This window comes from Fulvia fulva, chromosome 13, assembly GCF_020509005.1.
Source record: "Fulvia fulva chromosome 13, complete sequence".
Lineage (NCBI taxonomy): Eukaryota > Fungi > Ascomycota > Dothideomycetes > Mycosphaerellales > Mycosphaerellaceae > Fulvia > Fulvia fulva.
Window position 1 is genome coordinate 232,506 of NC_063024.1, and position 17,836 is coordinate 250,341.

Here is a 17,836-nt window from a genome sequence, read left to right on the forward strand (position 1 = left end):
TAAATGTGCCGTATAGACATCATCTCCTGCCATTTTGAGCTTAGGAGTACCATTTGCATCTTCTTCCATTTACCCTTGCTTAAGAAGCTGAGGTCCCGAACGTCATCACCTCGAGCTTCCTGAGTCGAAGAGGCTGTGCAAACCCTAGACTTGCCTTCGTCGCCGCGTTTCAATCGCTGATGCGGTACTGAATAGGCTTGAAGCTGCCACCATTGGATTGCAGAGCACTGCAGGCGGTCATAGCAATAATGAGATCCATCTTCGCCACAAAGTCGATGTGATCTCCAGCCTTCGAAGTCGGAGGTAAGACTTTGATCTCTCCCGTATTCGGATCAATCGGCACGTTCATGAAGCAATTGAATGCGCAAGGTATCCGATCTTCCGAGATACCATACGGCTTGATGGCGTTTGCAATATTCCCGAAGCAGCCTTGATGGGGCTCTTTGTCGCCATAGATAATTCTGAATGTGTCTTTCGAGCAGGGCGTAAGCAAGAAGTCATGTCTGCCGCAGGTGTCTTCCACGATCTCAAGCATTACATTGCTTCGATTTGAGTATAGAGGATCGCCGGTGGTGAGGTAGATCCGGCTTGCGTAGTCAAGAGTTCTGCCATTGCTTATGACTTCGTCTGGGTCATGGCGGTTGAAGGCGACCAGGTCTGAGACTTGGACGCCTTTGGGGTCGATGACGGTCAGTCTTTGTCCTTTGTTCAGGATGAAAGCGGTCCCAGTCCGAGGGGGTATCTCTGTTGTCGACATTGTTACAGCTTGCTGTCGAGTGGCTGGCTGGCTATGCGACTGGAGGATTATTGTGTTGCCAGTGGCCCGTCTTGGTATTCGCAAGGTATAAGAATATGTTGCCGCAATCCGAGGTAGCTCCTGTTTGACGCTGCTGATCGTATAAGCGAGCTGGATTGTAGTCTATCGAGGATCTGCTCCGTGGCTTTGTTGTTGTGCTTGCGTCAGATTCTACTTCCGGTGTTGTCCAGCAGTTTCGATTGGTCATTGAGCATTGGCTCGACCAAGACTTGAAGCTTGTCCTTTAGCGCATCGTGAAAACATCGACAACATTGAAGTGTGCAATATGTACGTCATGACTCACTGCTTTGTCTCTGTCATGATTCGCACGCTAATGCCACGCTACGACCTCGGTTTGGCATTGCTGGGACAATGCAAGGCGGAACAAGTCGATGAGGCACTCGTTGCGTAACAAACACAAATGTCAGACGCCAAATTATTAGAGCTTGTCGTTTGCACGTGGCAATGGTGGCTCAATCTCCACGAGCCCGTTGCTTCTCTTAAGTGTCAGGACGCCGTTGGGCTTACCAGCTGCAGATTGCAAACGTCAGACTTGGTCAACCTCATCACAACACCACCATGCAGCTGGCCATCAATGTTGTAATCTTCTTCCTCGGGTTGTACCTACCAACTTTGGTGGCCTCAAAACCTCGAAAGGCTCGCGAAGATCTGTCAAGAAATGTTACTCGCCAGATTCAGAAGATTATCAGTGCGATATGTGGTCGGGGCCAGCCAGAGGAAGGTGTCGATGTCGAACAAGAGCCGGAGAGCATCGAGGATGGAGCTGCTCGTTTGTACACCAAAGAGCAGGTGGAATCAGAATTTGATATGAATGCCTGGCAGCGTCTGGCGTATGAAGACTTCAAGACAACCATACTCGCGAAAGAGACTGGACTCAAGACTTTTCCTTGCGTGTACGCCACCATGGGGTATAGAGCCGGCGACCATCGATATGTCTTCCTCGAATCCGATGATCCATCAGAACCCCGAAACGTACGCATTGTTGCGCCAGCGCTTCGGGCATATCTCCGCATGTCGAATACCCTGGGTGACAATACCAGTATGGTCATCATGGCAGCACCCACAGAGGGCGATCCGAAGTCCGTGGAAGAGTATAATCACAGTTTCTGGGAGATGTTGAGGGGTCTCCGGATTTGGGATTCACAACCCTGGCCGAAGCAGTTTCCTCAAGACACAGGGGACGAAAAGTGGACGTACTGCTTCGATGGCACGCCACTTTTCCCCGTTGCTTTGACGCCTGCACATCAGAAGAGGTGGTCTCGTCATGCGCCAGTTCCGCTCATCGCTTTGCAGCCGAAATGGGTGTTGGACAAGCTCCTTAGCACTCCAGAAAAGCGCGAGGCCGCTACAGGGAAGGTGCGAAGACTGCTGAAGCAGTATGATCAGACTGAGATCAGTCCAGACCTCACAAGTTATGGCGACGTCGGTACCAGCGAGGTTCACCAGCTGTGTCTTCGCGACGAGAATGAGACTGCGGACGTTCCGTTTCAGGACTTCGACAAGGGTGGATCATCCGTAGCGTTTTCGAGGCGTCCATCGTTGGAGAGTGGTCGCTCGTCATGCGAAAGCAGGAGGTCGAATCATGTCATAGCATGATGGTCGAACTCTTATAGCTGCGTGAGATGATGCCTCGGCGTGGCGTTGCACGCTGCGTGAGAGGGCAAAACCCATGACTCCAGTAGCCGCATCGTCCAGATGACATAACAGCCTCCAGACCACATGAGAGCCGGTCCCGATATCGATATCGATATTGATTGCGTTGTGGTGTTGTTGATGATGTTGGGCAGGAGAACGCTGCTCGCGTCAGGTTCGCGATGATTTGCAGCCCAGGGATTTGTCTTGGCGCGCTGCATCTGTGAGACTGCGAAGGAGAGCTTCCATCGCCATCGACATCGACATCAACCTCCATCACTGGACCTGCTATCACTCAGTGACGATCCTCCTACTGTACTGCTCTCCGGGACTCTTGACACGACTTTGCCGCTTTCTCCTACCACACTGGAACTGGATTACGTTCTCCAGCAACCGCCGTCAAGCCAAAGTCCCATCATCTGCGACCAGGAGTGATGCGCACGACGCCAACAAGTCGGGATCCGATAGCTCCTCGAGAGCACTCATGCGTGTCGCTTTCCAGTCGCCATGTACACTGCGAGCGTGTCTTGGCAGCACTCTCGGGATAGCACTGCCATTCTGGCATTCGTTGCGGCAACAGCATGGCCATCTGCGACTCCAGCCCAGCTTGCTGTTACAAAGATGTCTTAACCAGTGGCAAAGTAGGTACTCGCAGCAAGAAGATGACCTGATTATCAAACGCCGCAAGCAGGGCCATACATACGCCCACATCGGGCGTGAACTGGGACGGCTTGGCCACAGCGTTCGGAGGCGTTATGCTGTTAGACTGCAGTACAAGGATTGCGATGCTCCCATCCCTCGAGACCACCCCGATCCCGAGCTGACTCGAAAAGTGCTACACTGCCGGAAGGATGGCATTACTTTCCCGCACATGTCTAAAGTGCTAGGGGAGCCCGTCAATAAGCTCAGGCAGGCATACTACTGCTCACAAGAGGGTTGCAATAGACCGGTACCCAAAGGCCCGCTTTCCCCGCCTCATATGCGAGAAATGTTGAAACTCAAGTCTCAAGGTCACTCGTGGCACGACATCGCTAAGGCTTTGGGTCGAACGTATGGCAGTGTGGCGGGCCAATATGGGCAAATGCTGCCATGCAAAGACACTATCGATATCGATCGCGAGATCAGGGTCCTCCACGACCAAGGCCTTACGGAAACATTGATTGCTGAGCGTCTGGCTTTCCCTGTCGCATTTGTTGAACGACGACTCGGGACCGGATGTGCTAAAATAGCCACAATGACTGGACGTGCTCCGAAGGCTACATGGACCAAGGACGATATCAAGACCCTACAGGCACAGTGGCAGACCGGCTCTTCCACAAAGCAGATCGGTGTCAAGCTTGGTCGTTCTCCGTACGCCGTTAAAACTATGATCTGCCGGCATCGCGATGATTGGGGCCTCGAGTACAGATACATCCAGCGTCACGACACATGACTGATGGTATGCGAGGCGTGGACATATGTGCGTAAGTTCACCTGATGAGATGGAAGTGATTTTCTTTCTTCCCAGTGCTTGCATTCGCCTAGGGCCTGGATCATCTCAGAGGGGCCGACCACCAATCAGAGGATCGCCACTTTCGCGATTCGCACAGTCCAGCCAGATCAATGTGCAGGAAGAAAGCAGTGAGAAATATTTCACAGCTCTACGGACCCGACAAACAACGGTGACGCCTGCAGCAAGCAGCTCTATGTCACGACTGCACCATTCTGCTGCCAACACATATCATACAATACCACACCACACCTCTACTCCTCCTTCTCAACTACTGCGAAGCAGGTCCCTGCTGATATCCACCATTATACCCATCGGCCGCACCTGACCACGATCCAGAATTGTTGGCTGCATCCATGCAACGCTGGCCGCACCGTCCATTACACCAAGACTGGTGCAAGTATCCACTGGCATCACGGAACTGGCCATGTCGGGCGTATAATGCTGGTCGTCCGGCCTGCTGTGGCTGCTGTTGTTGGTGACTCTGGCTGTAGCCACCGATTGCTTTGCCAGCTTGATTGGCGATGTAGGCGAGTGAGCCGTACTTCATACCTGATTTGATGAGACCCATGTCGGAGCGGTGGCCTTTGATGTGTTTGCGGTTGTGGAAAAAATTGTTGGATCTGGGTATGCGATAATTTTGAGGTTTTATATGTCAAGGTTGAAGATATACAGACGGATTGTGTTATCGCTGTGGCTGGAATGTGTTTGATGTGATGGAGAGGGAGGAGTCTGTGTGACGACCGTACGACAATACTTATACCTATCGATCGCAGGCTCGACGTTCGCCTACAAGACCCTACATTGGTAACACAGCCATCTCCAAAAATCGTCGCTACGATACCGAGATCCTCCCATAGCAAAAAACGTTACAATCTGAGGTCGTGGTTCGTCCACGCACAGATTCGCAGCAGGAGCACGAAACCGAAAAATCCGAGACCGATACCTTGGCAGCAGGATGGCTTCACAGCGTGTCGATCATTGCCTATGCAGACGACTTTGAATCCTACAACGACATCGCATGGAAGGGGCAGTGCTGGAGATATCGTCTTTTGCCCTGGATAAGCACTGCGATCAGTTGCGCCTTGGGAATGCTTCGCCATCGCATGCCACCGCCTGCTGAGATCCCGTTGCATTGGCGCGGTTATCAGGCTGCTCTAATCACCATATCCCCTACTTGTGTTGCAATTCAATGCATACGTGTGCTTCTCGGTATCCACAGGGTCGTCGTTTGACGTCAGTCGATAAGGGATCGTGGACGACGATCTACCCCTGCGGTGCAACTCCGCCCACAGTTGACGAGGAACAGATACTACTAATTGCATCGACCAGTCAACGATCAGAGCGTCCTGAGGGACTTTTGCGCAGGTTTTTTCGTCGACGATAACAGCTCACGGCATGTTAATGCAGACTGTGAGATCCTCCGCCAGGCGCATATGGACGCAGCAACACCTCGCAGCAACACATCTTTCCTGTCGTGTAATTCGACTCTGTGAGCCACACAGGCTTGACACGGCTTAGATACAGCCTGGGCATGTCCTACATCCACCTTAGGTCGGTATTTCAGCCACCAGACATCTCTCCGTACGGTGACGCTTGTCTTGAGGAGTGTCTCGGCATGTACCGCCCGTGAGACAGGGGAGGCATCACAATTGCCCAGTAACATCACTTGCGCATACTGCTCGGCGTATTGCTATTACTATTGCTTCCCAGCATTTGGTCAGACACTGACGCCATCCTAGCAGTTTCAAGCCACTGCTTCGTGCCTAGCGCAGATATGCAAGACATTTGTGGCACTTCATTGCCATTTTCTGGCGGGTCACTATATCTTCCTGTTTGCTATGGTCTCAAACTACATCTCTTCGACCATATGCACACCATCCAGCTACTATACTGCTATCCTGCTGTGGCCCTGAAGGAGCGAAGATCTATTATGCATTCTCCCTTTGTCTTCCGACAAACCTATTGTGCTTGTCACACAGCACCATACAACAAAGAAACAAAACACATCCCTCGCGCACGGGCATGCACGAGACCGCTCTCAATGGCTTGTCAAGTCCAGATCATATGCTGGAAGCTATTCGAGCAGACTGGCTGTCGGCCACGAACCGTCTTGGAGCCATCGATACAATGGTTTGAAGGAGCGGAACATTCACATTCTATACGACACACAACACATTCGTGACTTCGAACAACGCATATACAACACATCATAAAGACTATATATACTGGCTCCAGGCTGGGTTTCCTATTCTCTGGCCAAGCAACAGCTCCATACCAACAGCAGTCTTTAGAACCACACTCTTCGAACCAACTGCAAGCAGTACCAAACAGAGCACGCTCTCCCAACCGAACACACAAACAACAACGACCCAGTCATCGTTATGGGTCTCTTCTCCGGCTTCTTCAGCTCGTCATCTCGGGGCAGCAGTCGCCAATGGTATGGCAACGAACCATACCAATCCTCATCACGCAGCGGCCATGATGCCTATCATGCATCCGCCTCACGCAGCGGTCGCCAGTATCCCGATTACTCCCGCGCATATCAACCCCAAGCGTCCAATGCCTACCACTCTCGCCGCGACCCCTACGGCGAGAGTAGCTCAAGACGGCGTCGAGAGGTAGAGCGTGAGCCCTACTACAATTTCACCCGCGACGACCGTCGTTACTCCTTTGGTCATCGCCAAGGCCACAGCGAGCAGATCCGGTTTGGTCAGGCACAAGGCCATCACTTAAGTGGTCGCCATCAGTACCAGCCTGCCCCAGAGAATCTCGTTCACTACTCCAGAGACCCATACCGCTCTCGACATTCAAAGCCGTACAACCCCGACCGCAATCGCTTCGCTGACTTCGATCAGACAACTCGGGCGGGCCAAAGAGAGCACGAGCGCTATCAGGCGTTCGGCGGTCGCAACGGTGGGTATGGCTACGACGGTAGGTCTGGAGGTGGGTATAGCTCTGGATCTGCAGCCCACCACCTCGAGATGAACGGTCGATACCCTCGCTTTCGCTAAGTCAAGGGAGTCCCGTAAGCGGTGGGTACAAGACCTGGCAGGTGATCGCCTCTCAATGTGACACCTGACGAGCCCTTCCAGGCTGGCAATCTTCTTTGTCTATACACGATGCATTTAACGACGCTGGACGTCGAAACAGGAGGATATTTGAAGCATTCTGTACAGATAGACATAAGCACGGAATTGGACTAAGACAGGTGGGAATCTAGGTGGGGATCTGTCGCGTTCTGTAAGCATATATGATAGATTTGAATTCATATGCCATCAACACAAATTCTTTACAAACCTTCACAGAACATCTCACGAACACCAAGCGTACTATTGTACATCTCCAACTTGATCAAGAGCTGACATGCCATGCTGAAAATCTGCTCATAGTGGCCCGCCCAGCCACCTTCCTTTCTCTGTGCCAAGTGACCGATAGCCAATATCGTGTTGGAACGCCGCAGGTGGCAGCCGAGCGACATTACTCCTCTCTGAACAGAAGACAATTCCTTCCTCATGGAGCTATACAATTCTATATCTTCGATCGTCAGGTGAAGTGGTCAGTGCAGCCAGAGTGATTAGTGTTGTCAAAGCATACTGGATGACGTTGACTGTCAAGCTGGAACTTCGAGTATTCATCGTCAGTGAGAAGCGGTCACAGGCATCCGGCACAACCCGTCATCGTATACCGCAAGCATCTCATCACTTTGGAGAGATCACCCAACAGAGAGGAGAGTTTGAGAACACAATCATGATCTCAAGTCATATCCATTCAAATCGCCACATCACCAGCTCCGAAAGCAGCATCTCATGCCCACTTGTCCTCGCCCTCCATCCTCCCCTGGGGTATATACATCTCATCAAACATTTACAACATCCTCCTCATCATCATCACAAAGCACTCATCAATGCCTATACGGCTGCTCCGTCACACTCGACCTTCTCCTATCCTGATGCTTCTTCCTCCCAATACCAACCAGCGCCAGCATCTCTCGCCAAAAGCCAGTCGGCGGGTCGATGAAGGTAGCCTCGTAGGCGTCGATAGTTGGACGCTCCCAGACGAGGTCGGCTTCGTGGGGTTTGATGAGTTTGGTGCGCTTGATGAGTTTCCAGCCGATGTAGTTGATTGGGGCTGGGATGGGGTGTTAGGATGTGTGATGTTCTGAGAGCAGTTGGGTTGGGGGTTGGGGGGTGAACTTACCGAGTATCAATAGGGCGTAGTAGATGAAGAAGTTCTCCACGCTGAACGGCCGGAAGCTGGAGTATCCGTAGCAAGTCACGATCATGATCAACCAGGCGAGGGCGATGTATGCGCCGTATGGCTGGAACCAGCCACAGTATGGGAACGATTTCCTGTCGACACCCTGGGCCATGACGGCACGGTAGAAGAAGATGTAGGTGATGCACATGGAGATGAAGTTGATGACACCGCCTGCTGTGACGAGGTTGATGAGCCAGCCGAGGACCTTTGCGGAGCCGTTGCTGAGCTGCAGGAAGGAGAGGCAGGGGAAGATCATGACGACGGCGAAGGCGAAAAGTGGGACTCCGCTCTTGGTGCAGTACTTGAGGACACCTGGAGCGCGGCCCTCGAGAGCCAGGCCGTAGAGGGTTCGGGTAGCGCAGTAGACGTAGGTGTTGCCGGCGCTGAAGATTGAGGTGCAGAGCAGGGCATTGACGAGATGTGGCAGGCCGTTGATTCGCAGGTTGCGCTGTGGAAAGCGAGTCAGCTATTGTGAAATAAAGCGTCATGGGTGACTCGTTAACTTACCATAGCAATGACATAAGGCGAGGCAGTGGCGGTGCCTCCACCAGTAGCCTCACCAGTGACGATACCGACGAGAACTGGGTCGTTGTAGGCACAGACGATACCGACACAGAGAGCACTTCCGATGAAGAACAGTCCGAAACGCCAGTATGCAGTCTTGAAGGCAGCCTTGATGTAGATACGGGGGCGCTTGGCCTCAGCGGCGACCATGGAGACATACTCTGGTCCGACGACGGCTGGGATAGATGTTAGCAGTTTCTCAAATTGGCCGTCTGCGAGTTGACATACTGAAGGATGCAGACCACAGGCAAGCGAGGAAACCCTCAAATCTGCCAAGTGTGCCGGTAGTTCTGTGCTCTTCGAATGCGCCGGGGTTGTTCCAGTATCTGAAGCCATAGGCGTCACCTTGTGGGTTGCCGCCGACCATGGTCACGAATGTGAACATGAACAGCAGGAAGAGCAAGATGACCTTGCCGCCCGACAACCAGAATTCAGCCTCTCCGTATGCCTTCACTGCGAGAATGTTGATCAGACCATAGAGTACGATGCAGCCGATTGGGATTGCATATGCCGGGATGTTGTCGCTCCAGAATCCAATGACGGTAGTGAGAGCCGTCACTTCGAAAGGAATGATCAATGCCTCGTACAGGAAGAAGTTCCAGCCAGCCATGAAGCCAAAGGCCTCGTCGACGAAGTGTCCAGCGAGACGGACGAATCCACCAGAGACAGGGAAGAGGGTGATCATCTCAGCTGTGCAGTTGTTGACGAGACCCATGAAGCAAGAGTAGATCAGGTATGCCAAGAACAAAGATCCAGGACCACCTCGTTCAAGACCACTGCCGATACTGACGAAGACAGCAGTTCCTATCGATCCACCAATAGCGATGAGTTGAATCTGTCTGTTGTCAAGACGACGGTGGAGGTTGTCGGCGTTCTCTGCGATCTCGCCATCCTGGGTGGTGATGATCTGGTGAAGGTCACCCTTCTGCTCATAGACGCCACCCTTCTTCTCGAGGTCACCCTCGTACTCGGGTGTAGTGAAAGCCATGTCAGTCGGTATGGGGAATGCCAAAGCAAGGGCGCTGCAAGGCGTTTCACAGACTGCGGGAATCACTGGGTTATAAGTTCGCTCCAAGAGTTACATGGGTCCCTGTATGCCATGACCAGGCACGCGACCAGGCCAGCAAGAGTCGCTGCGAACACAGGCATTGAGCGACATGACCGTGGCCTGGACCAGATATCTGGGTGGTGGCGCTGTGCTAAGCACAACACGTGAAGTGTAGCAAAAGAGACGACAACAGAACGAATGAGCTCACCAGATCTAGACCAAGAGGCTCTGGGCGATAGCGCTAGCCACACGACGGCCGCTACGGTAGCGCTATCCGTATGGCAGGTGAAGTCTGATGCGCACGGATGGGCTGTTCGCGGGGTAGCGTTTCTGGGAATGTGTGTCTTGGTGGTCCGACACAAGTACGCCCGTAGCAGAAAATACTTTGAGGCGCATGGACGGTGGCCCTTCTATGCATGTTCGCGAATGTGGTGACATGGTGGCTTGCGCGCGGCAAGAATGCGGGTGTGATTGAGGTGTGAATTTGACACGACGGCTGGTTCGCCCGAGCGTCCAGACCGCGTGGCAGCCGCACCCAGCCCACTGAAGCATATCTGGAAAGTTATCTCGTGGCAAAGTGTAAGATAAGCATACGGCGCGTGCACGTGACCATGCCATCGGTTGTCCTCGGTTCTAGGGCCATGTCCATGTCGTTTGCAAAAGAATGCTCGGCGGTTTGCTCGGAGCTGGTCCAGCGATCGTTCGGCATTGTAGACGTCAAGACTTTGTAGCTGTAGTCCGACCTGCAAAGCTCTTAACAGGATATGAGAGCTCACTTGCCGTGTCCCAAGAAGATCGTCCTGATCTGCGGCCAGAAATCGGGCATCTCAATGTCGTTCGCAGCAGAAGCAAGGCCGATGGAGCCAAGCAGCCAAGGAGCGGCACTGTAGCCGACATGTTGTGTGTATTGCACGTGGGTCAGCTCATGAATCGAAGACGAGGTAAGATCTTACATGCACCTGCAAGAACGTGCAGTCGACGTGTGCAAAAACCAGAGCAGGGATCCGCGCTTCAGCCGAGGAAGGGCCAAGGCTCAACAGCATCTGGCCCTCCCTGTTCCTTCCTCCTCACATCATCGACATCAATATACAACCACAATCATCGGCCACAGTGCAGGATCAGCATGGTCTCGGCGTACTCTTCGCAACCCAACGAGCACGTGACCAAGCCGCTCATCTCATCAACAACACGCCGGCCGAGTCAGGTCGAGCCATGCGAGCGGTGCTTAAGCAGCATCTTGCTGAGAGCTACATGCCTCGAAGAAAGTCATACTTAGGCAATAAGACTAACTTGCAGGGATTCTAGGCAGAGAGGTCGAAAATTGCTCCTTTTGGAGAAGTCTCTCACAGCGAGGTCAGTGCATCGGTTTCGGAGACCGATGGCCATGACCATGACTGTCTCCACTGACGGGTATCCACCGTCAGTGGAGACAATCACACTCAATGGCATGCTCAGCCTCTGACAATGACTACATGATTCTACTGTATGACTTCATACACCGCCAAAGGCTGACAGGTTTCGACTAGGTTCGGATTTGCCACCGTCCAAGCGACACTATAGACAGCATCCCGGAAACACCAAACTCCATCATGTTATGCCCCATGTGGCATGAATGCTAACAACAAGTGGTGACTATCATACCCCGAAATTACTTCTACGCTCCGGTTGGCCATAGGAACTGTTGTCCAGCTTGAGCAGTTTCCTGCTCCAGGATATCGGGCTGAGGACGTTCTGACAGCAAGCGAGCATCACCGCCACATGCTTCGTACCTGCAATTTCGACCATTAGCGAAGCATCTGACCCGGCAGAATAAGAGCACCCACCACTTGGGATCAATGTTCTTCACATTGAAGTACGGGCAGACATCTTCCTCCTTTGGTCCTTTACGATCCTGTACCGTCCAGCCCATACCTAGATGAGCCCATGGGTTGTCATTGAATGAGTGGATCTCGAAATCTTCGTATCGCGGCGTCTCGATGACCTGCTGATAGTGCAGCGAGGAGCCTGGCCAAATGGCGTTCACCCTGCCGGTTTCGTTGTTCTTGTACCCTGCAAGGAAGTCAGCGGGAATGTCGCTCCACGAAACATCATAACTTACAACTTCGGCAGTCATTCTTCCAGACAGTGTGCTTGATCCACTCCTGGACATGATCATTGAAGCTGTCGGTGATATCCTGCCTCGGCACCCAGCTTCGGATGTTCTCATTCTGCATCCTCTTCACTAATTGAATAGCATACTCAGAGACCGAATGCAACGGTGCCATCACGCTTCCATTCTCTATTGGCCAGGTTGGGCCTATGAATGTGAGGAAGTTTGGCATGTCCGGAATAGCAAGGCCGAGGTACGATTCAGGACACAGATCCTCCCACTTCTCCCTCAAGTCGACACCATTCTTGCCAACGACGGGGAAACGAGGGCGATACGACACATCGAATCCAGTTGCGCAGATGATTGTGTCCACCTCACGCTCCACGCCGTCGCCACCTACCACACCCTTCTCGGTGCAGCTCTCCACAGGAGTGAAGTGTACATCGACATTCTCCTTCTGGATGGCTTGCATGTACGGATCTCCAGGTGTAATACGACGGCAGCCTAGTCCAAACTTGGGCGAGAAACCTTGCAGCAGACGCTCATCCTTGATGTGCTCGGCCATACGTTTCCGGAAGTATTCCGAGCCCATCTTCTGGCCCATGGAACCAGCATAGAAACCGCCCCACATGCCATTGACCTGCTCCTCGATCTCTCGTGCGTGCGCAACGACAGCCTTTGGATCGCGTCGGAAGGTCTCTCGTTCTTCTTCGGAGTATTCCTTGGCCTGACTTCCGGAATTGCCAGCGATTACACCGAACCAGACGCCTGTACGGACGAAGATGTCGAGATGTTTTGCGTGTGGTTGCATTCCAGGGACTGTCTGTATAGACGAAGCGCCGGATCCGATGACTGCGACTCGCTCCTTTGCCCAGTCTTCTTCCTTGTAGTCCTTAGGCCATCGGGCAGTGTGGATGACGCGACCCTTGAAGCGGTCTTGGAGGCCTGTGATGTCAGGGAACTGGAAGCCGTCATCAGCATGACCGTTAATCGTGACTAGAACCAACGCGCACCTTGAAGTTGTTGAGCACACCAGCACCGTACAGCAGCATATTACACCGATCCTCGAATTCACGCACTTCGTGGTTTGGGAGATGCTCTCGCAGCTTCACTACCCACTCGCCGGCATGCTCTTGCCAGTAGCATCCGACGACTTCGACATGGAACTTCATGTGTTTCTTCAGGTCGAACGTTTCGCAGACTTTATTGAGGTATGCCCAGATATCCGGAGCGAAGGAGAAGAAGCGTGGCCAATCTGGGTTCTGCGCACAAGTCAGCGCAGCGAAGTGCTACAGAAGCGATGTCGACATACCAAGGCGAACTGATACGTATAAGCATGACTCGGAATATCACACCCACAATTTGGATATCTGTTGTTGTACCACGTTCCTACGATTCATCATCAGCTCCCATCCTTCCTCCCCCAAGTCGACACAACATACCTCCAATATCCTCATTCTTCTCATAAACCACATGCTCCACATTCTCACAATGCTTCTGCAACTGATACGCCATCAGAATCCCCGAAATTCCCGCCCCAATGGTCAGAACGCGGATCTCGCGGTTGTTGGGATCCCGCCATGTTGTGTTCTGGGGGACGTTGTAGCCGGTTGAGCCTGGGGTTGAGTAGTCTACTGGCTGCTGGTTGCGCTGGTGGCGTTTGGGCGGTGAGAAGCCGGGTGGTGGGATTTTGAAGTCGGCTTCGCCGTGGCCGTTGAGGAAGGGGGGCATTGTTTAGGGGAGTATGAGATGATGGGGACTAGAGCTGGTGATAGTGATGCAATGGAGGACGCTGGACAAGGTAAGGTTGAGGAAGATGGTGATTTGCAACAGCACGAGAATTGATCAGCTGAGCTTGCAATGGTCAGATAGAGCTTCGCAGGGCGACTGTATCTTCACCATGACACTAGGAATCCCTGACGACGGTTGGTCAATGCCCACGTCGGTCCTAGAGTGGATGTAATCGGTGGTCGAAAGACCATAGCCTTCCGAAACCCGAGCACCTTTTCCGACGATTCACTGCCGGTTTGCGCTAACCGCATTTGGCAGGGACACATCTCTGTGGCATTGCACACGCAAGTGCAATTGAGCGTGTGCTCGTTTGGAGAGTATCCCGAGACCTCTTTACGCAACAACATACTACCATACCCATTGTCCTTCAAAACTTCGCCCAAAATCTCTACACCCTACCACCACCACGACAACACCCACCATGGAAGGCTACACCACCGTATTTTCCCTGTCCCGTCAGTTGGGCGAGGACGACGGCGAATTTGGTGCAGTATAGGAGGCATGGGAGTGAGTTATGTACCCATGCACGATGGGGGATGAGAGGGGGGATTGTGCTGATGTGTGGTGTGTAGGTAGTGGACATTTTGCGCCTTGGGAAAGGCCGGCGGAGTTGTTGGAGGATGTTGAGGTGAGTTTTCGATGTTTTGGTTTTGGTTTGGTTGGATAGTTGCTGACAGAGGTGGAATGTAGGAGTATATTGCTGTGGCGTTTGGGAAGCAGGATTCGCCAATGTTGAGGGCTGTTGAGGATGTTAGTGCGAGCGGGAGTCATGAGAGGGGTGTGGAGAGAGGTTAGAGACTTTACCAGGTAGATCGTCGCAGTGATGATATCGATCTTTTCAGCCAGGAAGGTCTCAAGCGCTTCTTCATGCTGCCATGAAGAAAAATGTCATCATACATCGTAATTCATGTACTAATCAGCCTTGCTATGCTCACTCCCAATCAACGCCCCCGGCCCACCCGCATACCACAACGCCGCAACACCAGCTGAAGCCATCCCTGCCGTACACCGTCAGCTAAACGCTGCCGTACAAACATCGCGATAGGGAGATCACATGCCACAGTAAAGAAACAAGTTCGCAGTCTTGATTGCTTTCTTGTCACTCATCCACGCCTTCGTCCTCCGCTCCTCCATCCACGCATTGACCCTACCCCTCGCACCGTCGAAGAGATATCCGGCTAGAACTCCCCACGTCTCCTTGACCTTGCCCGTGGCTGTCACGCCAACAGGTTGGTTCGCGAATTCATGTCGTCTTTCTGCGATCTCGACGAAGCTTGCGCCGAGGTCGGCGTAGCTTAGGGCAGTCTCTTGTTTGGCGCAGACGGGGACGTTGCAGGGGATGAGTTTGTGGCCTGTGCGGTTTGTGCCAAAGGCATCGTGGATGGTGGGCGGGTCGACGTAGATGTACTCCAGTAAGTTGTCGTCCGCGGCAGCGTCGTAGAGCTCGCAGGCTCTGACGACGTCGAGGTGGTTGTAGTGTAGACAGAAGGAGACCATGTTGTACACGAAGCGTGGGACCTGGCAGGAGAGCTTAGGGTTGAGGGAGGCGCTGCGGAGCTGGAGGATGGTGGGTGGAGAGTAATCGCTGGCTTGCAGTTTGCGCAGCATCGTCAGGGTTGTGATCATGGCAGAGGCGGTGTCGTAGGTGATGGAGACGCCTTTTGACGAGGCATTATCGGCCACACACATGAATGCTACGTCGGCGTCTTCGAGGCATTGTTGGAGCGCGGCGGTGTTGGTTGAGGCACCCTCAACGATGCGAATGGCGAAGTCGGTCCTGTTGGCAAGGGATGGGAATGGCTTGAGGAGTTTGGATTTCGAGCGAACGAGGATGTTAAGTTCGAGGTCTGGAGGTGGTGCTGCGAGCAGACATCGTAAGACGGATGAGCCTGTCGCGCCGGTCGCTCCTAGAAGCGCATAGGTAGGCATGTCGACGTCTTGGCCTGATGCTCGTGGATGCTGAGTAGCGTCGCCACAATCTAGCAGCAGGATGTCAAGGTCACCCAGAGCAATGCCAACGCTGTGATGGGAGTTCTGTAGCGTCAGTGGGCATTGGGGCTGGCATTCTTCTGGCCCGAGAGGTGGGAGCGATCGACAATGGCCCCTCAATGCAGGGTTGCTGGTGTCCGAAGGAGGTTTGCCGGTTCTAGAGTCATGCGGAGGGACGCATAACAGTGGGAAGGATGAATTCCGAGGGCCTACCTGTGGTTGGTTCCTACCCCGTGAGGACCGACATTCGTGGGCGGAGGGGTGGGCGTTTGGCTGGACTCCAGACATTGCTATTCTTTGGTCGTCTTCAAGTCTTCATCTTGCTATTCGCATGAGCGGTGCTCGTCGCCCGCCCGCGATGGACTGCGACAGCCACCCGAATGAGGTCTTGCTGCATATTCTACCGGGAAACAGACTGCGGTGGCCGGAGTCCGATGTATCATGTCGTTCGTCCTGCACGATGCACGTGAATCTTGCTTCGAGCACGGTTGTAGTCGATGTGTGAGCCGTGTTGGACGCGTAGCAGGCGGCAAAGATGCTATTCTGATGGTGAGGTGTATGTTGTTGAGAGGATAGCAGGAGTCGATGTGGGCGCTCCATTGATCAATCTTGCGTAAAGCTGCCACTGGAACTTGATGGGCGTTTCTCCCTCGGCTCCAACACCCCAATCACATGTGCATCTGATCGTGCCTTCATCGTCACCTCGCATTTCCGCTCCCTCGGCACACCCGCCACGAAACTGTCCACCACCGCCATGCTCTCGGGTGTTGCCGACTTGGCCAGCTTGGCTCCCCGCAGCTCCCGGAAGAAGTGAGCGACGGCAAGGCGCATCTCCAGCTTGCCCAGATGGATACCCAGACACTGTCTTGAGCCTTGGCCGAATGGGTTGAATGCCATCTTCTGGTGCGCGGAGAACTCCAGCCTGTTCTCTGGCAGGAAGCGAGTGTGGTCGAATCTGTCACAGTATCAGCATCGCTCTCAAGGACGTCTGCAGAACCAGCAACTTACGCCTGGCCATCCTTCCACGTGCCTTCATCCGTGTGTAGAGACCGGTTCTGCGTATCGACGACAGTGCCTTCGGGCATGTAGTACCCACCCAGCTTGGCACCTCCGGCCGCTGGGCTACGAGGAAGACCTCCCGGAGCGGCACCATACAGGCGCATGCTCTCGTCAATGACCGCGTTCATGAGTGGCAGACCTTCACACGCCGTATCAGTCACTTCGCCATCGATCGATGCGACTTCCTCCTCCAGCTGCTTCTGGAGCTCGGGCCTGCTCAGCACGAGGTAGACCAGGAACGTCAGCGAGATGGCAGTCGGGTCGGAGCCCGCCAACAGCAGTGCGCCAGCATCGGTCATGATGTCGGTGTCAGTCAATGTCGCGGCATCGCCCTCGCCTTCCTGCAGCGCCTTCGCGAACAAGTTCTGGTTGAACTCGCCAGCCTCCTTGTCCTGACGAGCACTCTGGACGACGCCAGCACCAGCCTTGAACATCTTCTCCTGCGAGTAGAAGATGTCGTTCATGCGCGTGTTGACCTTTCCAAGCACACGGCCGACGTAGTAAAGAGGAGGGATGAACATCTTGAGGAGATGCGCAAGATCGCCTTTACGCTTCTCGAGCATGAGGACGAATGGATCTTTGATACCCTTTTCGACAGTTCCGTGGCCACCGTTGAAGGTCAAGCGGCAGACAATCTCGTTGGCCATCAACGTCCACCAGCCCATGAGCTCTGTGTCGCCGTTGGCAGCTTCTTCCTTCATTTTCTGTACAGCCATGCGGATGGTCTTGTTGATCGTGGTTTCCCAATTCCTCCGCAACTCGACCAAAGTAAAGCCCTTGGCGTATAGCTTGCGACGCTGGCTGTGCTTCTTCTGGTCGCGGAAGTTGAAGATGTTATCGACTGGACCTGGGGACAGGAGACGGTAGAACGGTGCCTTGGTGAATACAGTGCCCATGCGATGGACTTCTCGTGCCGCCGCTGGGTCAGCCACGTCCACTTCCTTGGGGCCAATCCGGACCATTGGGCCGTACTTTTGGTGAAGTGCATCGACATAGTAGATGCGATTACCAGCGAAGACAGAGTACGTCAGCCGCACGTCTGTCAACTTTGCATACCATGGTCCTGGTATCTTGCTGAGAGGAGAAAAGTATGCTGTC

General features: G+C 53.5%; 9 protein-coding genes across 9 annotated transcripts; 3 read left to right on the forward strand and 6 right to left on the reverse strand.

The window, feature by feature from the left end:
* Nucleotides 1-169: 169 nt before the first annotated feature.
* CLAFUR5_14155 (uncharacterized protein) lies at nt 170-757 on the reverse strand (the record flags this gene model as incomplete). Its single annotated transcript, XM_047913303.1, has 1 exon — nt 170-757. One exon carries the CDS (start codon nt 755-757, stop codon nt 170-172), a length of 588 nt encoding a protein of 195 aa, XP_047769254.1.
* A 618-nt stretch (nt 758-1,375) lies between these two features.
* Nucleotides 1,376-2,413, forward strand: CLAFUR5_14156 (uncharacterized protein; the record flags this gene model as incomplete). The annotated part of the gene is made up of 1 exon (XM_047913304.1): nt 1,376-2,413. The coding sequence occupies one exon, from the start codon at nt 1,376-1,378 to the stop codon at nt 2,411-2,413; it is 1,038 nt and encodes a 345-aa protein (XP_047769560.1).
* A 1,270-nt stretch (nt 2,414-3,683) lies between these two features.
* CLAFUR5_14157 (uncharacterized protein) lies at nt 3,684-3,881 on the forward strand (the record flags this gene model as incomplete). Its single annotated transcript, XM_047913305.1, has 1 exon — nt 3,684-3,881. The coding sequence occupies one exon, from the start codon at nt 3,684-3,686 to the stop codon at nt 3,879-3,881; it is 198 nt and encodes a 65-aa protein (XP_047769256.1).
* A 328-nt stretch (nt 3,882-4,209) lies between these two features.
* Nucleotides 4,210-4,509, reverse strand: CLAFUR5_14158 (uncharacterized protein; the record flags this gene model as incomplete). Its single annotated transcript, XM_047913306.1, has 1 exon — nt 4,210-4,509. The coding sequence occupies one exon, from the start codon at nt 4,507-4,509 to the stop codon at nt 4,210-4,212; it is 300 nt and encodes a 99-aa protein (XP_047769250.1).
* A 1,813-nt stretch (nt 4,510-6,322) lies between these two features.
* CLAFUR5_14159 (uncharacterized protein) lies at nt 6,323-6,952 on the forward strand (the record flags this gene model as incomplete). The annotated part of the gene is made up of 1 exon (XM_047913307.1): nt 6,323-6,952. The coding sequence occupies one exon, from the start codon at nt 6,323-6,325 to the stop codon at nt 6,950-6,952; it is 630 nt and encodes a 209-aa protein (XP_047769249.1).
* Nucleotides 6,953-7,842: 890 nt separating this feature from the next.
* CLAFUR5_14160 (General amino acid permease AGP2) lies at nt 7,843-9,750 on the reverse strand (the record flags this gene model as incomplete). Its single annotated transcript, XM_047913308.1, has 4 exons — nt 7,843-8,069; nt 8,139-8,646; nt 8,706-8,938; nt 8,991-9,750. The coding sequence occupies 4 exons, from the start codon at nt 9,748-9,750 to the stop codon at nt 7,843-7,845; spliced, it is 1,728 nt and encodes a 575-aa protein (XP_047769569.1).
* Nucleotides 9,751-11,464: 1,714 nt separating this feature from the next.
* On the reverse strand, nt 11,465-13,630 carry CLAFUR5_14161 (FAD-binding monooxygenase moxY; the record flags this gene model as incomplete). Its single annotated transcript, XM_047913309.1, has 6 exons — nt 11,465-11,579; nt 11,634-11,859; nt 11,909-12,860; nt 12,913-13,161; nt 13,212-13,288; nt 13,342-13,630. 6 exons carry the CDS (start codon nt 13,628-13,630, stop codon nt 11,465-11,467), a joined length of 1,908 nt encoding a protein of 635 aa, XP_047769586.1.
* Nucleotides 13,631-14,740: 1,110 nt separating this feature from the next.
* On the reverse strand, nt 14,741-15,619 carry CLAFUR5_14162 (Averufin oxidase A; the record flags this gene model as incomplete). Its single annotated transcript, XM_047913310.1, has 1 exon — nt 14,741-15,619. The coding sequence occupies one exon, from the start codon at nt 15,617-15,619 to the stop codon at nt 14,741-14,743; it is 879 nt and encodes a 292-aa protein (XP_047769570.1).
* A 663-nt stretch (nt 15,620-16,282) lies between these two features.
* Nucleotides 16,283-17,700, reverse strand: CLAFUR5_14163 (Cytochrome P450 monooxygenase cypX; the record flags this gene model as incomplete). The annotated part of the gene is made up of 2 exons (XM_047913311.1): nt 16,283-16,634; nt 16,688-17,700. 2 exons carry the CDS (start codon nt 17,698-17,700, stop codon nt 16,283-16,285), a joined length of 1,365 nt encoding a protein of 454 aa, XP_047769571.1.
* Nucleotides 17,701-17,836: the final 136 nt, after the last annotated feature.